Source organism: Pseudophryne corroboree, chromosome 1, assembly GCF_028390025.1.
Source record: "Pseudophryne corroboree isolate aPseCor3 chromosome 1, aPseCor3.hap2, whole genome shotgun sequence".
Lineage (NCBI taxonomy): Eukaryota > Metazoa > Chordata > Amphibia > Anura > Myobatrachidae > Pseudophryne > Pseudophryne corroboree.
The window spans coordinates 44,354,629-44,376,353 of record NC_086444.1 but is presented as its reverse complement, the minus strand read 5'-3'; the positions used below and the strand labels follow the sequence as shown (position 1 = coordinate 44,376,353).

Here is a 21,725-nt window from a genome sequence, read left to right as displayed (position 1 = left end):
AGATGGGAAGAATCGTCCACACATTCAGACAATGAATTGGGTGTACACACTATGGGGTCGATTCAATTTGTCAACAGTTGAATAGCGCCGGGAGTTTGCTCCCAGCGCTATTCAATACAGCGACAAGTGACCCTCAATTGTCGGGAATTCTTCTCTTATCCCCGGGGGATGAGGGAAGAAACCCGACAAAAGTGCTGCCTCGCGCCGGGGAGTTAAGTCGGAGAATGCCCGTTCTCCCAACAATTCAACCTGTTTAGCCGGCGAGAACGGGCCATCGCCGACTTAACTGGAGCTGAATTGAATAGCGTCGGGAGCTAATTCCTGGCGCTATTCAACTGTCGGAGAATAGAATTGACCCCTATGTGATGGTTGTTGCGATCCGTCTCAGATGGTAAGATTGACCAATATATGGTATGGTGTGTACCCAGCGCTCTGGTACAGGTCTGTTCGCTCGCTGGGTCTACGCACAAGCGCTTACGGCTGAATAGAGCTGTAGGGAAAGAACTGTAGGTAACGGAGTACATCGGGAACCCTTGGTGCATCTGTCGGGGCCTTTTCATTATGAAACATTGACTTTAGTGAAGTCCTTTCTGTCTGGACTGCTTTGATTTAAAGGGTAACGTTACTCAAATATGACGTTGCATGGTGCAAATCAATACAGTGAGTTCTGCAGCTTACTGGAATAACTCCTGATACGTGAAGTGGAACCTCTGCACGAAATCCTCTGTTGAAGCTTCGGAACCGCGCTTTTTCAGATAATTGACACTTTATTTTGAATAAATAGGCGTTGGCTAGCAACAACCATACCCATGGAAGCAATCTGTGGACGGCATAGTCTGTGATTACGCAATATGTGGGCACTTACACAGGGTTTCGTGCACATAGCTTGCAGTAGCATGGTCTGCGTAATGTGCACAGATTCCCTGAATATCTCATTCCGGTACGTTACGCTGGAAAACAGCCATAGACTCGGCACAATTTATGACCCTAAATTGTGGAAAGCGAAACACTTCCCAGCCGTATTGTTTGAGTGAAACCGGTCTCTGATATGGGGGAATCCTGCAAATGTTCTGTTTAGCAACAGTTGATCTTCTACAAAACCTTATTCTGTATTCCTGGACGCTTTGACAAAGACTGCTGGTACTTCATCCCAACATTCATGTTTGCTTCCATATACAGCAGCAGATCGATCTATAGGAGTAGGTTTTGCTGCAGGCGCGGTCATGAATGGGTAGGAGGGGGTATCGGTGTATCTTCCCTGTAAATCTCACTATAGTGTATGTAGCATTGCTGGTGGCAGAGTGTCTGTCCGGACTGTGGTTTTCTTCTGACTGTAGATTTATATTCTGTGTCAGGTAGAACAAAGCAGGTAAGTATCGCACCATATACTGATGGTTTACCATGGTTACTTGTATTAACAGCAATATTGGGAAATGACTGTGACATTTGTCAGTTCTTTACAGAACTAAAATCTATAGGCAAACAGATTCCCAATATGCTGTAAGTACACTATGGGGTCATTTCTATTCAGCGACAGTTGAATAGCGCCGGGAATTAGCTCCCGTTGCTATTCAATTCAGCTCATGTGAAGTCGGTGAATGCCCGTTCTCCCGGACTTAACAGGTTGATTTGTCGGGAGAACGGGCATTCTCCGACTTAACTCCCCGCCGCAATGATGATTCCCGACAGAATCAGCCTCGCGCCGGCCGTGCGGCAGCACTTTTGTCGGACTTCTTCTCTCATCCCCCGGGGGTGAGAGAAGAATTCCCGACAATTGAGGGTCACTTGTCGCTGTATTGAATAGTGGCGGGAGCTAACATCCGGCGCTATTCAACTGTCGCTGAATAGAATTGACCCCAATATGTAATAATAGCACAAGTACAGAGAGGATGCATGACAATTATTGACTACAGGGGATGGTATCGGGATCCCGGCGGTCAGATTATCCACTGCGGCACCTTGAAGCGCATAATCCCTACAGCTGGTAGGTAAGTAGTCTAACCCTCCCAGTCTAGCCCCTGCCTCTAACGCGGGATACGGTCGTTAGGTCGTCCACTGAAGATCGACATGGTCAATAGGTCGACAGGTCAAAAGGTCGACATGAGTTTTTCAATTTTGTTTTTATTTCTCTAACGTCCTAGTGGATGCTGGGGACTCCGAAAGGACCATGGGGAATAGCGGCTCCGCAGGAGACTGGGCACAAAAGTAAAAAGCTTTAGGACTACCTGGTGTGCACTGGCTCCTCCCCCTATGACCCTCCTCCAAGCCTCAGTTAGATTTTTGTGCCCGAACGAGACGGGTGCAGGCTAAGGGGCTCTCCTGAGCTGCTTAGTGTAAAAGTTTAAAGTAGGATTTTTATTTTCAGTGAGACCTGCTGGCAACAGGCTCACTGCACCGAGGGACTAAGGGGAGAAGAAGCGAACTCACCTGCGTGCAGAGTGGATTGGGCTTCTTAGGCTACTGGACATTAGCTCCAGAGGGACGATCACAGGCCCAGCCATGGATGGGTCCCGGAGCCGCGCCGCCGTCCCCCTCACAGAGCCAGAAGAGTGAAGAGGTCCGGAAAATCGGCGGCAGAAGACGTCCTGTCTTCAATAAGGTAGCGCACAGCACCGCAGCTGTGCGCCATTGCTCTCAGCACACTAAACACTCCGGTCACTGAGGGTGCAGGGCGCTGGGGGGGGGCGCCCTGAGACGCAATAAAAAACCTTTTTTTGGCAAAAATTACATCACATATAGCTCCTGGGCTATATGGATGCATTTAACCCCTGCCAATTTTTCCATTAAAAAGCGGGAGAAAGGCCGCCGAGAAGGGGGCGGAGCCTATCTCCTCAGCACACTGGCGCCATTTTTTCCTCACAGCTCCGTTGGAGGAAGGCTCCCTGACTCTCCCCTGCAGTCCTGCACTACAGAAACAGGGTAAAACAAGAGAGGGGGGGCACTAAATTGGCATATTAATATATACAGCAGCTATATTAGGGAAAAACACTTATATAAGGTTATCCCTATATATATATATATATATATATATATATATATATATATATATATATATATATATATATATATATATATATATATAGCGCTCTGGTGTGTGCTGGCAAACTCTCCCTCTGTCTCCCCAAAGGGCTAGTGGGGTCCTGTCCTCTATCAGAGCATTCCCTGTGTGTGTGCTGTGTGTCGGTACGCTGTGTCGACATGTATGAGGAGGAAAATGGTGTGGAGGCGGAGCAATTGCCTGTGTTAGTGATGTCACCCCCTAGGGAGTCGACACCTGACTGGATGGTCTTATGGAAAGAATTACGTGATAGTGTCGGCACTTTACAAAAGACTGTTGACGACATGAGACAGCCGGCAAATCAGTTAATACCTGTACAGGCGTCTCAAACACCGTCAGGGGCTATAAAACGCCCGTTACCTCAGGTCGATACAGACACTGACACGGACACTGACTCCAGTGTCGACGGTGAGGAAACAAACGTATTTTCCAGTAGGGCCACACGTTACATGATCACGGCAATGAAGGAGGTTTTGAACATTTCTGATACTACAAGTACCACAAAAAAGGGTATTATGTGGGGTGTGAAAAAACTACCCGTAGTTTTTCCTGAATCAGATGAATTAAATGAGGTGTGTGATGAAGCGTGGGTTTCCCCCGATAAAAAAACTGCTAATTTCTAAAAAATTATTGGCATTATACCCTTTCCCGCCAGATGTTAGGGCGCGTTGGGAAACACCCCCTAGAGTGGATAAGGCGCTCACACGCTTATCAAAACAAGTGGCGTTACCGTCTCCTGATACGGCCGCCCTCAAGGAACCAGCTGATAGGAAGCTGGAAAATATCCTAAAAAGTATATACACACATTCGTATTATACTGCGACCAGCAATCGCCTCAGCCTGGATGTGCAGTGCTGGGGTGGCTTGGTTGGATTCCCTGACTGAAAATATTGATACCCTGGACAGGGACAATATATTTTTGACTATAGAGCATTTAAAGGATGCATTTCTATATATGCGTGATGCACAGAGGGATATTTGCACTCTGGCATCAAGAGTAAGTGCGATGTCCATTTCTGCCAGAAGAGGGTTATGGACGCGACAGTGGTCAGGTGATGCGGATTCCAAACGGCATATGGAAGTATTGCCGTATAAAGGGGAGGAGTTATTTGGGGTCGGTCTATCGGACCTGGTGGCCACGGCAACGGCTGGGAAATCCACCTTTTTACCCCAAGTCACCTCACAGCAGAAAAAGATACCGTCTTTTCAGGCTCAGTCCTTTCGTCCCCATAAGGGCAAGCGGGCAAAAGGCCACTCATATCTGCCCCGGGGCAGAGGAAGGGGAAAAAGACTGCAGCAGACAGCCTCTTCCCACGAACAGAAGCCCTCCCCCGCTTCTGCCAAGTCCTCAGCATGACGCTGGGGTCTTACAAGCGGACTCAGGCACGGTGGGGGCCCGTCTCAAGAATTTCAGCGCGCAGTGGGCTCACTCGCAAGTGGACCCCTGGATCCTGCAGGTAGTATCTCAGGGGTACAAATTGGAATTCGAGACGTCTCCCCCTCGCCGGTTCCTGAAGTCTGCTTTACCAACGTCTCCCCCCGACAGGGAGGCGGTATTGGAAGCCATTCACAAGCTGTATTCCCAGCAAGTGATAATCAAGGTACCCCTCCTACAACAGGGAAAGGGGTATTATTCCACGCTGTTTGTGGTACCGAAGCCGGACGGCTCGGTGAGACCCATTTTAAATCTGAAATCCTTGAACACTTACATAAAAAGGTTCAAGTTCAAGATGGAGTCACTCAGAGCAGTGATAGCGAACCTGGAAGAAGGGGACTATATGGTGTCTCTGGACATCAAGGATGCTTACCTCCATGTCCCAATTTGCCCTTCTCACCAAGGGTACCTCAGGTTTGTGGTACAGAACTGTCACTATCGGTTTCAGACGCTGCCGTTTGGATTGTCCACGGCACCCCGGGTCTTTACCAAGGTAATGGCCGAAATGATGATTCTTCTTCGAAGAAAAGGCGTCTTAATTATCCCTTACTTGGACGATCTCCTGATAAGGGCAAGGTCCAGAGAACAGTTAGAGGTCGGAGTAGCACTATCTCAAGTAGTACTACGACAGCACGGATGGATTCTAAATATTCCAAAATCGCAGCTGATTCCGACGACACGTCTGCTGTTCCTAGGAATGATTCTGGACACAGTACAGAAAAAGGTGTTTCTCCCGGAAGAGAAAGCCAGGGAGTTATCCGACCTAGTCAGGAACCTCCTAAGACCAGGCCAAGTGTCAGTACATCAATGCACAAGGGTCCTGGGAAAGATGGTGGCTTCTTACGAAGCGATTCCATTCGGCAGATTCCACGCAAGAACTTTTCAGTGGGATCTGCTGGACAAATGGTCCGGATCGCATCTTCAAATGCATCAGCGGATAACCCTGTCTCCAAGGACAAGGGTGTCTCTCCTATGGTGGTTACAGAGTGCTCATCTCCTAGAGGGCCGCAGATTCGGCATTCAGGATTGGGTCCTGGTGACCACGGATGCCAGCCTGAGGGGCTGGGGAGCAGTCACACAGGGAAGAAATTTCCAGGGCTTGTGGTCAAGCATGGAAACGTCACTTCACATAAATATCCTGGAACTCAGGGCCATTTACAATGCCCTAAGTCAGGCAAGACCTCTGCTTCAGGGTCAGCCGGTGTTGATCCAGTCGGACAACATCACGGCAGTCGCCCATGTAAACAGACAGGGCGGCACAAGAAGCAGGAGGGCAATGACGGAAGTGGCAAGGATTCTTCGCTGGGCGGAAAATCATGTGATAGCACTGTCAGCAGTGTTCATTCCGGGAGTGGACAACTGGGAAGCAGACTTCCTCAGCAGACACGATCTTCACCCGGGGGAGTGGGGACTTCACCCAGAAGTCTTCCACATGATTGTGAACCGTTGGGAAAAACCAAAGGTGGACATGATGGCGTCCCGCCTCAACAAAAAACTGGACAGATATTGCGCCAGGTCAAGGGACCCTCAGGCAATAGCTGTGGACGCTCTGGTAACACCGTGGGTGTACCAGTCAGTGTATGTGTTCCCTCCTCTTCCTCTCATACCAAAAGTACTGAGAATCATAAGAAGGAGAGGAGTAAAGACTATACTCGTGGCTCCGGATTGGCCAAGAAGGACTTGGTACCCGGAAATTCAAGAGATGCTCACGGAAGACCCGTGGCCTCTACCTCTAAGTAAGGACCTGCTCCAGCAGGGACTATGTCTGTTCCAAGACTTACCGCGGCTGCGTTTGACGGCATGGCGGTTGAACGCCGGATCCTGAAGGAAAAAGGCATTCCGGATGAAGTCATCCCTACCCTGATCAAAGCCAGGAAGGATGTGACCGTACAACATTATCACGGTATTTGGCGAAAATATGTTGCGTGGTGCGAGGCCAGGAAGGCCCCTACAGAGGAATTTCAACTGGGTCGATTCCTGCATTTCCTGCAAACAGGACTGTCTATGGGCCTAAAATTAGGGTCCATTAAGGTTCAAATTTCGGCCCTGTCAATATTCTTCCAAAAAGAACTAGCTTCAGTTCCTGAAGTTCAGACGTTTGTCAAGGGAGTACTGCATATACAGCCTCCTTTTGTGCCTCCAGTGGCACCTTGGGATCTCAATGTAGTTTTGGGGTTCCTAAAATCACATTGGTTTGAACCACTCACCACTGTGGACTTAAAATATCTCACATGGAAAGTGGTAATGCTGTTAGCCCTGGCTTCAGCCAGGCGTGTTTCAGAATTGGCGGCTTTATCCTATAAAAGCCCTTACCTAATTTTTCATACGGACAGGGCAGAATTGAGGACTCGTCCTCAATTTCTCCCTAAGGTGGTTTCAGCATTTCACTTAAACCAGCCTATTGTGGTGCCTGCGGCTACTAGGGACTTGGAGGATTCCAAGTTACTGGACGTAGTCAGGGCCCTGAAAATATATGTTTCCAGGACGGCTGGAGTCAGAAAATCTGACTCGCTGTTTATCCTGTATGCACCCAACAAGCTGGGTGCTCCTGCTTCTAAGCAGACTATTGCTCGTTGGATTTGTAGTACAATTCAGCTTGCACATTCTGTGGCAGGCCTGCCACAGCCAAAATCTGTAAAAGCCCATTCCACAAGGAAAGTGGGCTCATCTTGGGCGGCTGCCCGAGGGGTCTCGGCTTTACAACTTTGCCGAGCAGCTACTTGGTCAGGGGCAAACACGTTTGCTAAATTCTACAAATTTGATACCCTGGCTGAGGAGGACCTGGAGTTCTCTCATTCGGTGCTGCAGAGTCATCCGCACTCTCCCGCCCGTTTGGGAGCTTTGGTATAATCCCCATGGTCCTTTCGGAGTCCCCAGCATCCACTAGGACGTTAGAGAAAATCAGAATTTACTTACCGATAATTCTATTTCTCATAGTCCGTAGTGGATGCTGGGCGCCCATCCCAAGTGCGGATTGTCTGCATTACTTGTACATAGTTATTGTTACAAAAATCGGGTTATTGTTGTTGTGAGCCATCTTTTCAGAGGCTCCTTCTGTTATCATGCTGTTAACTGGGTTCAGATCACAAGTTGTACGGTGTGATTGGTGTGGCTGGTAAGAGTCTTACCCGGGATTCAAAATCCTTCCTTATTGTGTACGCTCGTCCGGGCACAGTATCCTAACTGAGGCTTGGAGGAGGGTCATAGGGGGAGGAGCCAGTGCACACCAGGTAGTCCTAAAGCTTTTTACTTTTGTGCCCAGTCTCCTGCGGAGCCGCTATTCCCCATGGTCCTTTCGGAGTCCCCAGCATCCACTACGGACTATGAGAAATAGAATTATCGGTAAGTAAATTCTTATTTTTTTTGGACTTTTACCTACTTGACGATCCACGTGGACTACAATTGGGAACGGTAACCTGCCTTGCCCGAAGCATGGCGAGTGATTACGGTGCACTAATTGGGGTTCCCCCGTCACTTTACGAAGAAAACAACACCAAAAAAAGTCCAAAAACCCATGTCAGCCCTTTGACCTGTTGACCTAATGCATATCGAGATTTATTTCACATTTGGTTATTGTATGTGCCACTAGCTACTGAGCTATCCCCTGATTATACAAGAGGGTTTCCGCTTTGCACAGAGCTGAACTGAGAGTGAGTAGCCAGCAGGATTGCTGGCCTTTGTAGTGCCATCCTGGGGGATCGTGGGGTCCCTGTTGGTAAGTTATCTCCATTTTAAAAGCACATGAATGTATAACTTACATAGGGCCGTGGACAGATTTGAACCTATGAGTTCCTGCAGTGCTGACCATCCTGCCATAAAACAGGGACATAGAAGGTGAACCGCATAAAAGCGGGAGTGAAAGCCAAGCATACTAGTCATTTTATGTTTGCTAGATGCTTGGGAGCGAGGAGATCTGAGAGACAGTCAGCTGGAGATAATTGTATCCAATAAAATTATAATTAAAGCGGTTCCTGTCTGTCTGTTAATTACACTTGGCATTGCTCCTAAAAAGCACAATGTATGTTTACCGTCTCCTCTGGTGTCTCAGGTTGTGTAATCCTGTCTGTTATCTGTGTTTGCTCTGTGGCTGCGCAGATATGTGATTCTGGGGGTCACAACCCCGAGATTTAAAGAAGTTCTAGTTTCTGCATCACTTGGTCCTTTTTTGTTTTGTGTTGTAAGTGTACCTGTCATTTAAAAGCAAGAATCTCACAGATATGAGGCATAGTTCCCTAGAAACTGCTGACCTCACTGAGGCATGAGGCACAGCTCCCTAGGAATCACTGTCCTCACTGATGCATGAGGAACAGTTTCCTAGCAACCACTGACCTCGCTGAGGCACAGCCCTCTGGCATCCACTGACGTCACTGAGGCACAGCTCCCTAGCAACCACTGACCTCACTGAGGCACAGTTGCATAGCAACGACTAACCTTACTTGAGGTACAGGGCAAAGTTCCCTAGGAATCAATGACCTCACTGAGGCACAGTTTTCTAGGAACCTGTGATTTCATGGGCCATGAGGCTCCATTCATTAATAGCCAAAATACACAGTGCATTGTATGATGCTTGTTTGACAGTTCATTTCCTGCGGGCTTTTTAGAAACTGCAACTAAAATTCAAGTTGATTCCCCATGATGTAACATTGTGTTTTATTCATACAATTATTTCATACCATGTGCTATTAATTACTTGTATTACAGAAAAAAAAAAAGTAAATGAAATATTTAGGCAAAAAAAGAAAAGGGGGCAACTTTTAGTAAATCACAAAATACAGTGATGTACTAACGGTTCAGCCGTCACATATATTCTATAAAGGACTGGAACAGAAGTTTTATTCCGTGTAACAAAATAAACAAAGCATACACAGGTGTGAGAGCTGTACCTGGGGCGGACAAGTTAGACAGAGGGTGTAAAATTGTTACTGAATTATAAGGTCTCTTAACCTTTACATGGTGCAGGGTTATCTTTATATATGTGTGTGTGTGTGTGCCTTATACTGGTATTGCTTCTGCGACTATATGTAGATACTTCTACAAGCTCTTCCCTGGTGTTCAACCGTACGTCTGCATGTGCAAGACGCTAACTTTGTCCGTATTAAGATGCTCATATAGAATTTGGTGCGTCTTTAGAAGCAACCATACACTAGTAGTTTTCATTCTAGCACCCTGCACCTTTCAAAACCAGTGCAGTGCCTATTACCTGCCTGGAGTGCCGCTCTCTCTACTGTGGTGCTTTTCGCATACTCTCTGGTCTGTATCTCAGTGATACAGACCAGACTCTACTAGAAGCACCATAGCAGAGAGCGACACCCCAGGCAGAAAAGAGGTACTGCATGGTTTTTGAAAGGTGCAGGGTGCTAGAATGAACACTACAGTAGGTCGCACCAGGGAAACTTGCACCAACTTCATTCTAGGTACGCTCTGTCTGTCACAGTATGGCATCCAATGTGAGATATTATGTGCCAGGGCTTGCAACCACTTCAGTGACTAGCCTGTAAAACAGACAGTCTCCTTGCGCCCGCTCAGTCACCTCCCAGGGCAGCCCAGTACATTTTCCAAACTCTTCTGAGACCATGCGCCTCAATTGCAGCAGAGTCTCTGCGCACAGACTCTGGAAACACATACGCAGTAGAAAATAATTGTTCAACTGTGTCCAACATCGACGTTGCGTACCACTCAGAATCGGTTCCTTAGTTGCGTTTGCATTCAGTAACTCGTGTGGTTAGAGTGTGCCAGCGGTATAGAGCTATAATATATTACATTTATTATTCACTAGTTACCAGCCCGTCAAAATGATGGAACAACATAACAGTAACGTCAGCGCCGGCGGCTGTGTGCGCCCGAACGGTGCAACACTTTAATTGCTCCGGTGGGCGCCATCTAGTGGCCACCAGCGCGCAAAGCACTTGAATTCCCTCCATAGAGGTGAGGAGCAGCATTACCCTGTAATATAGGATTCGTCGAAATCCAGTAAGATGTTTGTATAATGTAGGGCGGTACTCTTCTCCAGTCCTCAACCAGCAGGCCATGTTTCCATGAGTCCTGCCATAATATGAGAGGGAACTTAATTGTCCACCACTCCTCAGAACGGTTCAGCCAATGATAAACGTGTTCCAGCACCAGCCATGATTTGATTGGCTGGCTGTTAGGACTTTGATCAGACACCAGTAGAGCTGTCCTAATGACTAAAACAGATAAACATTGCTGTGATGCTCCATACATGTCAGTGGCCTTATTATTTCAATGGGGCTTCCATATGTAGCGCACAATGAAATGAATGTGCCATTGACAGGAATGAGCAGAATACAGCACATCGCCGGTGTAAATGCTTTTGCTAACTTATAGTAGGTATATAAACAATGCACTACCCATATAGATTAATCCACTATTTCAAACGTGGGGACTTGCTGTGAAAGCAGTGCAATGTAGCCTCCCAAAATCTCTGCACAGGCACGAGTAGGAACACAAATGGGTATTGCCGCAGTAGAATGCCTTTAAGATGTAGCAAGGATACGGAAATGTTATGCCTTGAGTGTAAGCGCATGAGGCACTCTGTGACGGCTCAAATATGATGCGTACCTCTGAAGTATGGTTATCGGTGTATCCGAAACCAGCTAATGTGTTTATGGGATGTCCTCTCTGTGTTATGCATAAAAATGAGCTCATCAGTTAGCTCTATGTGACGGAGAAGAGCACTATAGTGACCCCCCCCCTCACCCTAGCACACAAACTACACAAGAATTTCTGAACTTTGGTGTTTGTATACCCCAAACGAGTGGTTGGATTCAGAAGCACCTACTGTGCGTCTGATGACGTGATACCTGCAGAAGTGTTCCCCTGCCTCCAAAAAGAAGAAAAAAAATCCTCACGTCTCAATAAAAAGTGTGAAATTTACATTATTCTGTTCTGAGCAATGTCTTCAAAACGGTGAATCTGTCAGATTTACCTTTTCTTGACAAAGATTTAGCTATGTGCCCTATTGGGTCTGGTACGTAAACCTGGCAGGGGGAATCCCAGTCAGAAGGCCGACAGCAAAATCCTGATGGATGCCGGTAAGTATTTTAACCCTATCTCTAACCATAACCTACCCCTCCACAGCCTAACCCTAACCGCCCCCGAAGCGTAACCCTAAATTTCCTCACCCCCTTGTGCTCAACCCCATCCTCAGTACTTGCCTTCCAGGATTCTGACCGTAATCGGTTGGTAGTCTTCTGACCATATCCCTCCCTATCAAAGGTCCAAACTGTGACTTCATAACACCTTGAAATGGGATGCAGTTAATTTGCCGGCGGTCAGGATACCGAAGCTGGAATCCCGACTGCTGACTAAACCGACAACCGGAATCCCGGCTCACGGGCTATTCCCACTCATGGGTGTCCACAAGCCCGCAGAATGGCGAGTTCTGCAAGCCCGCAAGGAGACTCTTTGGGCTCACCCTGCTGCCGACATCCCGACCATCGGTAAATCATACAGAATCCCTTGAAATGTAGCCAAAATGCAGAGACGTATTTGCCAGTCTACCATTAATACATTCCAAAACCCTATAGGGGTTATGTAATGCGTTCGCAGGTATAGGCTGAATTTTGCCTTGTAACGGACTGCAGCTTTAAATGTAGGTGCGACTTCGCCCACTTCGCTCAAGCTACATATATCGGAGCCCGTTACATATCCCCCTGTGCGTTGTAACTTACTCAGCTTATTTCTTGCTTGCCCATAGTTCAAGAAACGATTCACTGTAAAGGATTAGTAGGGCTATACAAACATTCTGCCTGAGGGAATTTATATATGGTACATGGTAGCCTGCTGATATACTGAATGTTTCCAAAAAGCGAAACACATTTGGACTTCATGATATTTTTGTGACCAATACTGTTCTAAGTTACAATAATAAGGGCAGTTTAACGCTTTCTTGAAGTCGCGTGCCCTGATTTTATTTGTAAAATGTAAATAGAGATTTCAGTGATAACTTTACAGTGTAGAAGCTATTGTGTTATCGCTATCCGTTTGCCACCGTTACGGTTTGTCCCATATCCTCCTAACCCTGCTACCAATTCGTAATCACAGCACCTTGGGAGCAGGATGGTGGCAGGAGGACGCAGTCACAGACTGTATAATAGGAATACCTTATGCTTTTTCCTGTGCTCAATTCAGTTTAAGCAATGAAAATATTGGGGGTTACAGTGACCTTTAACGTGTAGTGCCACCGTCCTGTACGCCAAAGCATTATTCTTTAACCTTAATGGAGAAGTACGCCTTTTTTTTATTGTGTTTTTTAAGTTTTTTTCCCCCCTTTTTGTACCCTAACCCTTACACCTACGTTTGTTACAGAATACACAACATGCGATGAAGATTACACTTTTTAAATGTTTACTCTCACTGTTGTTTCTGTAAGAGTTTCTCTGTGCTGTATGTAGCTTATATTACCTTCTGTTTGACAGTGTTTGTTCTTTGCGTTTATTTGCTAGTTTTTACTAAAGGTACATCACAAAAATGCCTTAGATCTTGGGGGTACACGTAACACAGGCTGCTGATAAATTGCGTCCGTATAATGGTGAAACGTACTTTGCAGACCATATTGTATATGCAGCACAGGGCTTTTTATGGCGCTGATGGTCATCTGCTCTGTCCGCGGCCGCACCTGTATTGTCCAATGGCGACATGTTACTGTTGGAGTTTTTATGGTAAGTCAGTGTGTTGGTCCAGGTAGATGGCCATGAGTACATTATACTGGAGATAAAAAGACATGATGAGTACTAGATATCTGTTAGTGGGCTGCTCGGATACAACGTAGGACGCAAGCGCTGGTTGTTTTCCTTGTCGGCAGAGGTTGTCGCCCCCGGCACAGGCTGTTATCGTTTAGCAGTATTGCTGTCTGTATGACTTAGGTGGTGGCTGTACTCCTCTGTGAATGGATATTCCGCCGTTTATAAAGACTGCAGACTTGATATACAGATGGAGGCTCGCTCATCTTGGCTTCTCTGCTGCGCCTAGGTGCACCAAGGCTTATTAGCATAAGACTTTCATCTATTGTTCTCAGCTGCAATACAATACAGAGAGAACAATACAGCAGGGGATAAAGTCTGACTGCCCTGGCTCAGTAATCCTATTAAAAAGAAAGATGAGCAGGGCTCCATCTGTACCAGACCTGTAAAAGAGAGAACCCTCCTCCCCTTGGGGTAGACTCCTATAACGTCTGTTCGTTCTGGCAGTGGGCACAGTCACCCCCCTTCGTTATTACGTATGAAGTGGCCGCTAGCCGTGCTATGTCCCGGTCTCGTGATTTACGTGACGCCATGACTTATGTTTGTCAATCACTGTCCACTTACATGTCTGTGGGTGGGGGAGGGAGTTTGGTCCTCACCTGCAGCATTGTTCTAATCCATCACATCTCCGCTCCTGTGTGTCCAGCTTCCGACATGGTCATAGCTTACCTCCAGTCACCTCTTCTTCCATGTAACCCCTTCCTTTACACTAACGATGCCGAGCTTTGTGTCTGATATGTGAAGGAAGTGCTCTGTACATTTCTCCATGTTTTGACATCATGGTAAAACCAAATAACCATGCTTCCATGTTCACATCAATTTTTGTTTTTCAATTTATGCACAGCACTTGCTCTGAAATGTGGGGACTGAGTACACCAAATACCATAGATCAGTGGGATACCACAGCCCTTTACAGCTTCTCTGAACAAACCAGGTGAATATTTTACACTCTGTCGCATAGACCTCTGGGTGGGGGTGGGGGGAGAGGTACTAGAAGTGGGGGGGAGGGGGGGGCGGTAGTCCGCTGTATCGCAGGATGCTTCTTCTCAAATACATTTAACAGTGCTTTACGAAACCTTCTGGATGTTACTTTGTGTTTCCTTTTATTTTTATTTACTCGCTGATGTTTTGACCAACGAAATGTTCATTTTGGAGTGTACCTGTTGCCTCTGCACAGTGGTCCGACATTACCTGGACCCAGCCACGGTCAGACTTCCAATTGGCTGTGATTTTAGTGACGTCACGCAGGCACGAGGCATTCGGTGCCTCAGTGATGTCATGGGCTGTGAATATCGGCTATGTCCAGTGTGTGTAGGCGAGAAGTACACTTTAATTCAGCTTACATCAAGTATGCTCATGAACTGTACAAACAGACACTCCCCCGCCAGCATAGTCTTAGACGCTATTACGCAACCCGCCATCCCACAATTCTTTTTGTCAGCCGTTTCGTATTGAGGATCCAGAGCATTACAGTCCAGCGTTTCATGCTCCAAACACTACTAGATTATTCCTTAGTTTGTTTTTGTTTTTTTCATTTTTGTTTTACATTTTCTTTTTCTTTTTTGTGTCCTTTTTTTATTTTTTATTTTTTTTCTGTTCATTTCACAACCATTTGCATCTGCATTTGTGTATGTACATATGCAGTTAGTTTTTTTGTGGTCCAAGTGTTTCAAAATAAATATATAGGGGATTTCAGCATCGGTCTGGGTTAGACTGCTTTTATTTTGATATTTTACGTGTTTACCCCTCGCCCCCCAATGCTTTATTTTGCTGTGCCTCTTGGCTGATTGCCCTGCCTGCTTCTGTGCTAGTGTCTAGCTCTCAGATGTGCTGAGCGTAGGAGCAGTGTAACGCACAGTAGGGCAGACATGGGGGTTGATATGGGAACGGTGAATTATTTCCACCCTGAGGACGGTTTTGCCGGCTTCTGTAAAATAGGTTAAGTGTCAGTGTCTTGCTTTTATGGCTGTGCTTCTGTTTCTGTTTTTCTCCAGTGCTGCGGTCTTTGCATGATGATCCGGCCTCCGTTTGCTCCGGCTTCTCTGTATGCTCAATATAAGCTCCGCTACTACTGTGCATAGCTCTCTTTCCAGTGTAACTTTTTATTTTTTCTTCCTCTGAACTAATTTATCCTTTTTGCCAGGTGCGTGTGTGCGAGAATGTGGAGGGGGAGGTGGCATATTAAGCCACACCCCTGTACCTCCTGGTTCTTTATGAATGTGGCTTCTATACGCTTTGTACCCTCTGATCATCTGATTTCTGGCCTTCAGTGTTTATATTCCTTTGTACATAAAACCGTTTTTTTTTTTCTTTCTCTTTCTCTCTTTTTCTTTCTCTTTTAATATCCATTCTCCTGATGTCCAGGTCACTCGATGGACGCCTGCAAGTCTCTCACCGTAAAGGGTTACCGCACGTGATTTACTGCCGGCTCTGGCGCTGGCCGGATCTTCACAGTCACCACGAGCTGAAAGCCATCGAGAATTGTGAATATGCTTTTAATCTTAAAAAAGATGAAGTATGTGTCAACCCATATCACTATCAGAGAGTGGAGACTCCAGGTAAGGAGCCGGCTGTCCTGGGACTAGGGATGTATGAAGTAATAATCGGATCTGGGGCGGAATGGACTGTTATTCATTAGCATGCTGCTCGCCGGCAGGGGAGAGAGCGCTGGGTTCTTAGTCCGCCGTCTATAGTATATAACGTTGCTCCTTAGTATCCTCCTCATCCCCGTTCTGCGTTTTAACCTACTTTCCCATGCATTACCGTACATAACTGTAGTAAATTGACGTTTTTAAAATTGCGCAAATGAAACTTTCTGTGCGCATCCTGAATTTTTCAGAACGCACGCATTGCGCAGTTTAGAATTTTTTTGGCCACCTGTCTGTCTCTTAAGGAAGCTCCGTTTGGTATACAATACTTTTCTCTATCATGGTGGTTCCCAAACACAGTCCTTAAGGCACGTTAACAGGCCAGGTTTTAAGGATATCCATGACTGAGCACAGGTAAATGAATCGGTACCTTGATTTAATCATCTGTGCTCAGCTGGATATTTGGGGTTAAATTTAGTTTGGGAATGGCCTCCCTTATGTTTGGGGAAGACATATTTGTCTGCACACCATAATTAGCTGCTCTCCTGGACTATGGGTTTTTATTTAAGGAGCCCCTTCATAGCTACATTTGCGTCTCTCCTCATCTTGCCTCCGTACGTAGTACGCGGCACACAGGGCGCATGAGAGTCACCAGCTCCCGTGCTCCCCGAAAAAGTGCATCTTATTTGCATCCCTATGCGAATAAGACGCACAAGCAGACTTTTTGGTTTAAAAGGATATGCGGCATGTGTATATTTTGTGTGCAGCTGCATATGAAATTGTTACGTTAGTGTTTTCCAGGGTAGCAGCCACTGACACTGTAACATAGCATTTTGTGTGCAGATACAGCTGCAGTTGTACACATAATATAGACATACCGCATATAATTTTAATGCGCAAAGTCTGCTTGGGCATTAGTAAGCACGTTCATGACTGGATGGGTTGTTTAACGTGACTGCAGCAGCGATGAGGGAGGACACCTGTAGCTGCAGATTGCACCGATGCCTCAAATAGAAAACATGCAGTATCTCAACACGTGTATATGTCAGTGTATTGTAGTTGTGGGGCAGCTTCTAATTCTCCCCTCTCCACTTGTGTGTGAGGCCAGACTTCCTCTGCGCAACTGTGAAATATTCATAAGTGTTAGAGACCAGTCACAGCCCATACGCTGTAGTAGCACGCTCAATGACTCATCCAGTGACCTGAAGCTGACAGCTTTCCATACATTGATGGAATGATCACTTGTTTATTGCCGCAGGAAGTGCTGCCAATTTACATTGTGCCCGAGGCATTTATAATCCGGAGGGGGGAGATGATACAGCAGGCTTTTCCCAGTGATTCTGTGTTAATGTTTGCCTTGCAGTTGGACTTACATTGAAGCTGTACTCATAATAGATTTTTAAAAACTGATTGTAAGCCTCGCTTTCTTTTACAAATTCAGTTGCCCTAGTGCCATCATTATTACTCTACTTTGTGATAAAATAAACGATACATTACTACAGTACCTTTCAGCATTGGGGTTTGCTGTATACCATTATATAGGGGTCGATTAAATTCACTGACAGTTGAATAGCACCGGGAGTTTGCTCCTGGCGCTATTCAATTCAGCTCCAGTTAAGTCGGCGAAAGGCCCGTTCTCGCTGACTTAACAGGTTGAGTTGTCGGTAGAACGGGCATTCTCCGACTTAACTCCCCGGCGCGATGCTGATTCCCGACAGAATCAGCCTCGCGGCAGCACTTTTGTAGGGTTTTGTCTCTCGTCCCCCGGGGATGAGAGAAGAATTCCCGACAATTGAGGGTCCCTTGTCGCTGTATTGAATAGCGGCGGGAGCAGACTCCCGGCGCTATTCAACTGTCAGTGAATTGAATCGACCCCATAGTATATTTAGAAATAACCAATGTGTCCCATAGGGAAAACTGATGTGTAACGGTGCTGCCAAGACCACAGGAGGGAAGCCAGCTATAGGGGGGAGAAACTGCAGGAAGGATAGGATATAGTTATTGTTACAGGTACAAATCCCTGCACCTTATGGCTAAGTACTGCATTTTCCCCCTGTAGTTTTACCCCCGGTATTAGTGCCGCGACACACAGAGATCCTAACAGAACTTCCTCCACTCGATGACTACACGCATTCCATTCCGGAGAACACTAACTTCCCTGCGGGAATAGAGCCCCAGAGCAACTATATACCAGGTACGTACGTGGGCCGTGTGTGGTGAATACTGGTATGAGGCCTCTGGCTGCGTTGAACGGTGAAGGGTTCGGAGGAGATCATGCGAGAACGGGTTTATCAGCAAACTTAGCAAAATACAGCATGTTAAAAATTCACAGATTTTCGTGCATTTTTGAGTCTGCATCGGCGAATCGCGTGTTTCCAACATTTTGGATTTTGCAGATTACCCGACCCGTGCATCTGGGGGATGCAGATTGGAACGAAACACTCCTGATGTATTGACCCCTTTCCACCAGCATACACAAAACATATATGTAACTGTACACGACTGATCCGATTGGGGATACGGTCATTAGGTCGACCACTATGACTGTTGACCTAAGTCTTGTCGACCTAATGACCCATACCCTCCGTTTGCTAGCAATCACTACACAACATATATGTACACTACATAACTGTCCCCAGAGCTAGCAATCACTACATCACTGATCTTACCGCCGCACCAGTATGGGTTGGGGCTGATATGCCTGAGGTCAGCATACCAACCCTGGGATCCCGTCCGCCAGAATGCCGGGGGGAAGGGCAGTGGAGCCCCTTGTGGGCTCGTTGCGCTTACCACAAGTTCTATTCCCGCTTTTTGGGTGTCGTGGACACCCACGAGTGGGAATATCCCCTGTTAGCCGGCATTACGGCTGGCGGCATTGTCAGCGGTTGGGATTCCGGCGTCATTTCAACTGCATCCCTCCAGTATAAACCATGTAAGACTCAGGTGTGAAATGTCACCTTTACAGCAGCATAATGCACGTGAGCGCGTCTTCTGCGTATTCATATAGAGATCTATAGGTCTTAGTATACTCAGCGCTAATGAATATATTTCTGCAGAAACTCCACCTCCGGGATATATAAGTGAAGATGGGGAGACAAGCGACCAGCAACTTAACCAAAGCATGGATACAGGTACCAAATAAAATGCTCTTTATTGACTTATATTTTTTTTGGCCTTGGTGCTGACGGAGTGGTTCATATTGCGGCAAAATGGGTTTCATGCCGTCTGTTCATGGCTCCCTTATAGTGACTGTCATTTTACAGACTAAGGCGGTTACAGTAGAATGAATCCTGGTTTTGTCTCTTACGTTATTGCCACTTTATATCTAGCGTGGTGGGAGCTATTCAATTGTTTCCGGGTGCCCAATCCTGTCTAGGGTAGAGCTTTTGCGTGTCCTAGACGAGCGCACCCAGTAATTGCATGTAAAGGAATCACTATGCAGCTAATCCTGGTGCATTTGGGTACTAGAATGTGGCACCTGCTGCTAGGGTGGGACTGAGCGCCAACAATTGAAAAGCTCCCATCACTTCGGAGCGGGCGTGAGAAAACAATTGAATTCCCTGCAGGCTGTTGCTAATGTGTACTATTAAAGCCCTTTCCTCCTACCCCTACATGTCCTGTATAATTTACTGCATGATGATGCTTTATGTATAACCTGCACATGTGGACTCTCCTAAGCTCAGATGCTGGCCTGGTGGCGGGTGCAAGTTACAGTACTTTGTCACAGTCCACACAGGTAATCCATGACTTTCTCTGTACAGGGTCACCAGCCGAGCTATCACCTAGTACACTCTCTCCAGTCAATCACAGCCTGGGTAAGTCAGATGCTCCGTCATTGTGTGCCAGTCTTGCAGTGGCAGTACATGGTATCACTTCTCTCCCTAATGTCTGTGCAAGTGCACAGTATCACCACTAGAGGGCATTGCATGAACTCTCAAGCCATATTTTCATCCTGCAGGCATTATTACTATGTTTAGTTCTGACCAGGGGGTGGACTACATAACCTATAGGTGTTTTTAACAGTAGTCTCTGCTCCCCTTTTCTAGCGTTTTCTTCGATTTTGGTAGCGCTCATAAATTTGCCTGCAGAGCTCGCCATTTAGTGCATTTCCATTGTTTTCTGACTTATTGAAGTAAGCCCATCTATTCAGTGCAATAGTTTGACCTGACCCACGGGATGTGGGTGCTGTGTAATTGGGGGGGAAGCGGCAGATGCACCCCTCAGTGTGCTGGAGGGTGCTGTGCCACCTCTCAGATTGGGCTGGTAATTGTTTGCCCTTTTGTGGTGTTTTTTTAATTTATTTATTTAACTATTTACGGGATAAGCACAAATGGGTCTACATGCTATTAATTCTAAAGTCCCCGCCACCTCCCACACCACTGTGTAACTGGAGAGATTACAGACGGGGACGTGGCAGCTGTAAATGGTAGAGAATGACCTGTAAGACTTTGCGTCTCGTCTATTATTATTATTATTATTATTATTATTGTTATGCTTTCTTGCCTGTCGAGTACTTTGTCCATTTATAATATAATTTATGTATTAAAAATGCTTGTAGCACAATCAGGTGAGCCCTACAACACAGGGAAGTTATTATCAGATGCTATATGACCTGTCCATTCCTTATGGGGCATTGATCTGGGGCTATAGGAATAAGTCATAAGTAGACATCGAAGGTTATATAACAAAATCAAAGATGTGAATACATATGCACATCCCGCTATGGTAAGATCATATAGAGCCCAGCAGATTCTCAGATGTGAGAAGACAATCACACACCGTAACGATTCCAGGGATACGCTGTGTTGATAAGCCCACGTGGGTTGTTGCAGCGCGGATCTTATGTATTATTCTATAGTCTCCATTGCCTCCATCCACAATGCATAGGGAGTGTATGTGGTTTTTACCCTGTAGCCGTCTATTGATAACTCTGTCTCCACCCCCTTTTCCCCTACAGACTTGCAGCCGGTTACTTACTCTGAGCCGGCCTTCTGGTGTTCAATAGCTTACTACGAGCTGAACCAGCGAGTGGGGGAAACCTTCCACGCGTCACAGCCTTCGCTCACAGTTGACGGCTTCACAGATCCTTCAAACTCCGAGAGATTCTGTTTAGGTTTACTGTCGAATGTGAACCGGAACGCCACCGTGGAAATGACCAGGCGCCACATAGGTACAGTAATAGTACTGCGATGATGGGGGGTGTTGGGGTCGCGCTGGTTTTGGCTGCGAGTTTGCCCTGCCTGTGACACCATCTTCTCTTCGCACAGGAAGAGGAGTGCGGTTGTATTACATCGGTGGAGAGGTGTTTGCGGAGTGCCTAAGTGATAGTGCTATTTTTGTCCAGAGTCCCAATTGTAACCAGCGGTATGGTTGGCATCCGGCGACTGTATGTAAGATTCCGCCAGGTGAGTCTCCGCCGCTTCATCGTTCCGGTCTCCTTTGCAGTGGAACATGCAGAATAGTTCTGCCGACGCCGTTCCTTTCCATCTGTCTCTGTCTGTATTACCCCAGTTTCCTGCCCTCCCAGTCTCGTCCCTGTTGTCTCTCTGTTGGCATCGGTTAATGATCACTACTGGATTTTCTCTTAGAGCAGGGGGCTGATAACAGGGACGGCACATTATATGAAGGGCAGACTTTTGACTAAAGCTGCACAAATGCACAGCACATGTATTCACCCCATGACCCTAGTGTACTATAAAACCCCATATATATAGGGCACCCATAGAACTCCTGAGATCTGTACTGAAAAAAATAAATGTCTAGTTTAAAGAGATGCTTTGGCATAATAATAGTATTGATAGCGCCCACGGTTGCTGAAGCTGGTATAATCCTTAGGAATTTTAAAATACAGTAGAAATGTTCATTAAATGGTTAAATTATGT

At 46.5% G+C, this 21,725-nt stretch overlaps 1 protein-coding gene across 3 annotated transcripts in view; it reads left to right on the top strand.

The window, feature by feature from the left end:
• The window catches only part of SMAD2 (SMAD family member 2), an 87,364-nt gene that overhangs the window by 53,685 nt on the left and 11,954 nt on the right, over window positions 1–21,725 (top strand). For 2 of the 3 annotated variants that reach the window (XM_063959032.1, XM_063959026.1), the window contains 7 exons: window positions 14,100–14,189; window positions 15,620–15,813; window positions 17,903–18,037; window positions 18,900–18,974; window positions 19,605–19,658; window positions 20,801–21,013; window positions 21,111–21,248. In XM_063959032.1, the coding sequence (XP_063815102.1) occupies window positions 14,100–14,189; window positions 15,620–15,813; window positions 17,903–18,037; window positions 18,900–18,974; window positions 19,605–19,658; window positions 20,801–21,013; window positions 21,111–21,248 (899 nt within the window). The remainder of the gene's footprint in view (window positions 1–14,099; window positions 14,190–15,619; window positions 15,814–17,902; window positions 18,038–18,899; window positions 18,975–19,604; window positions 19,659–20,800; window positions 21,014–21,110; window positions 21,249–21,725) is intronic. The other variant, XM_063959037.1, reaches the window with a different exon arrangement.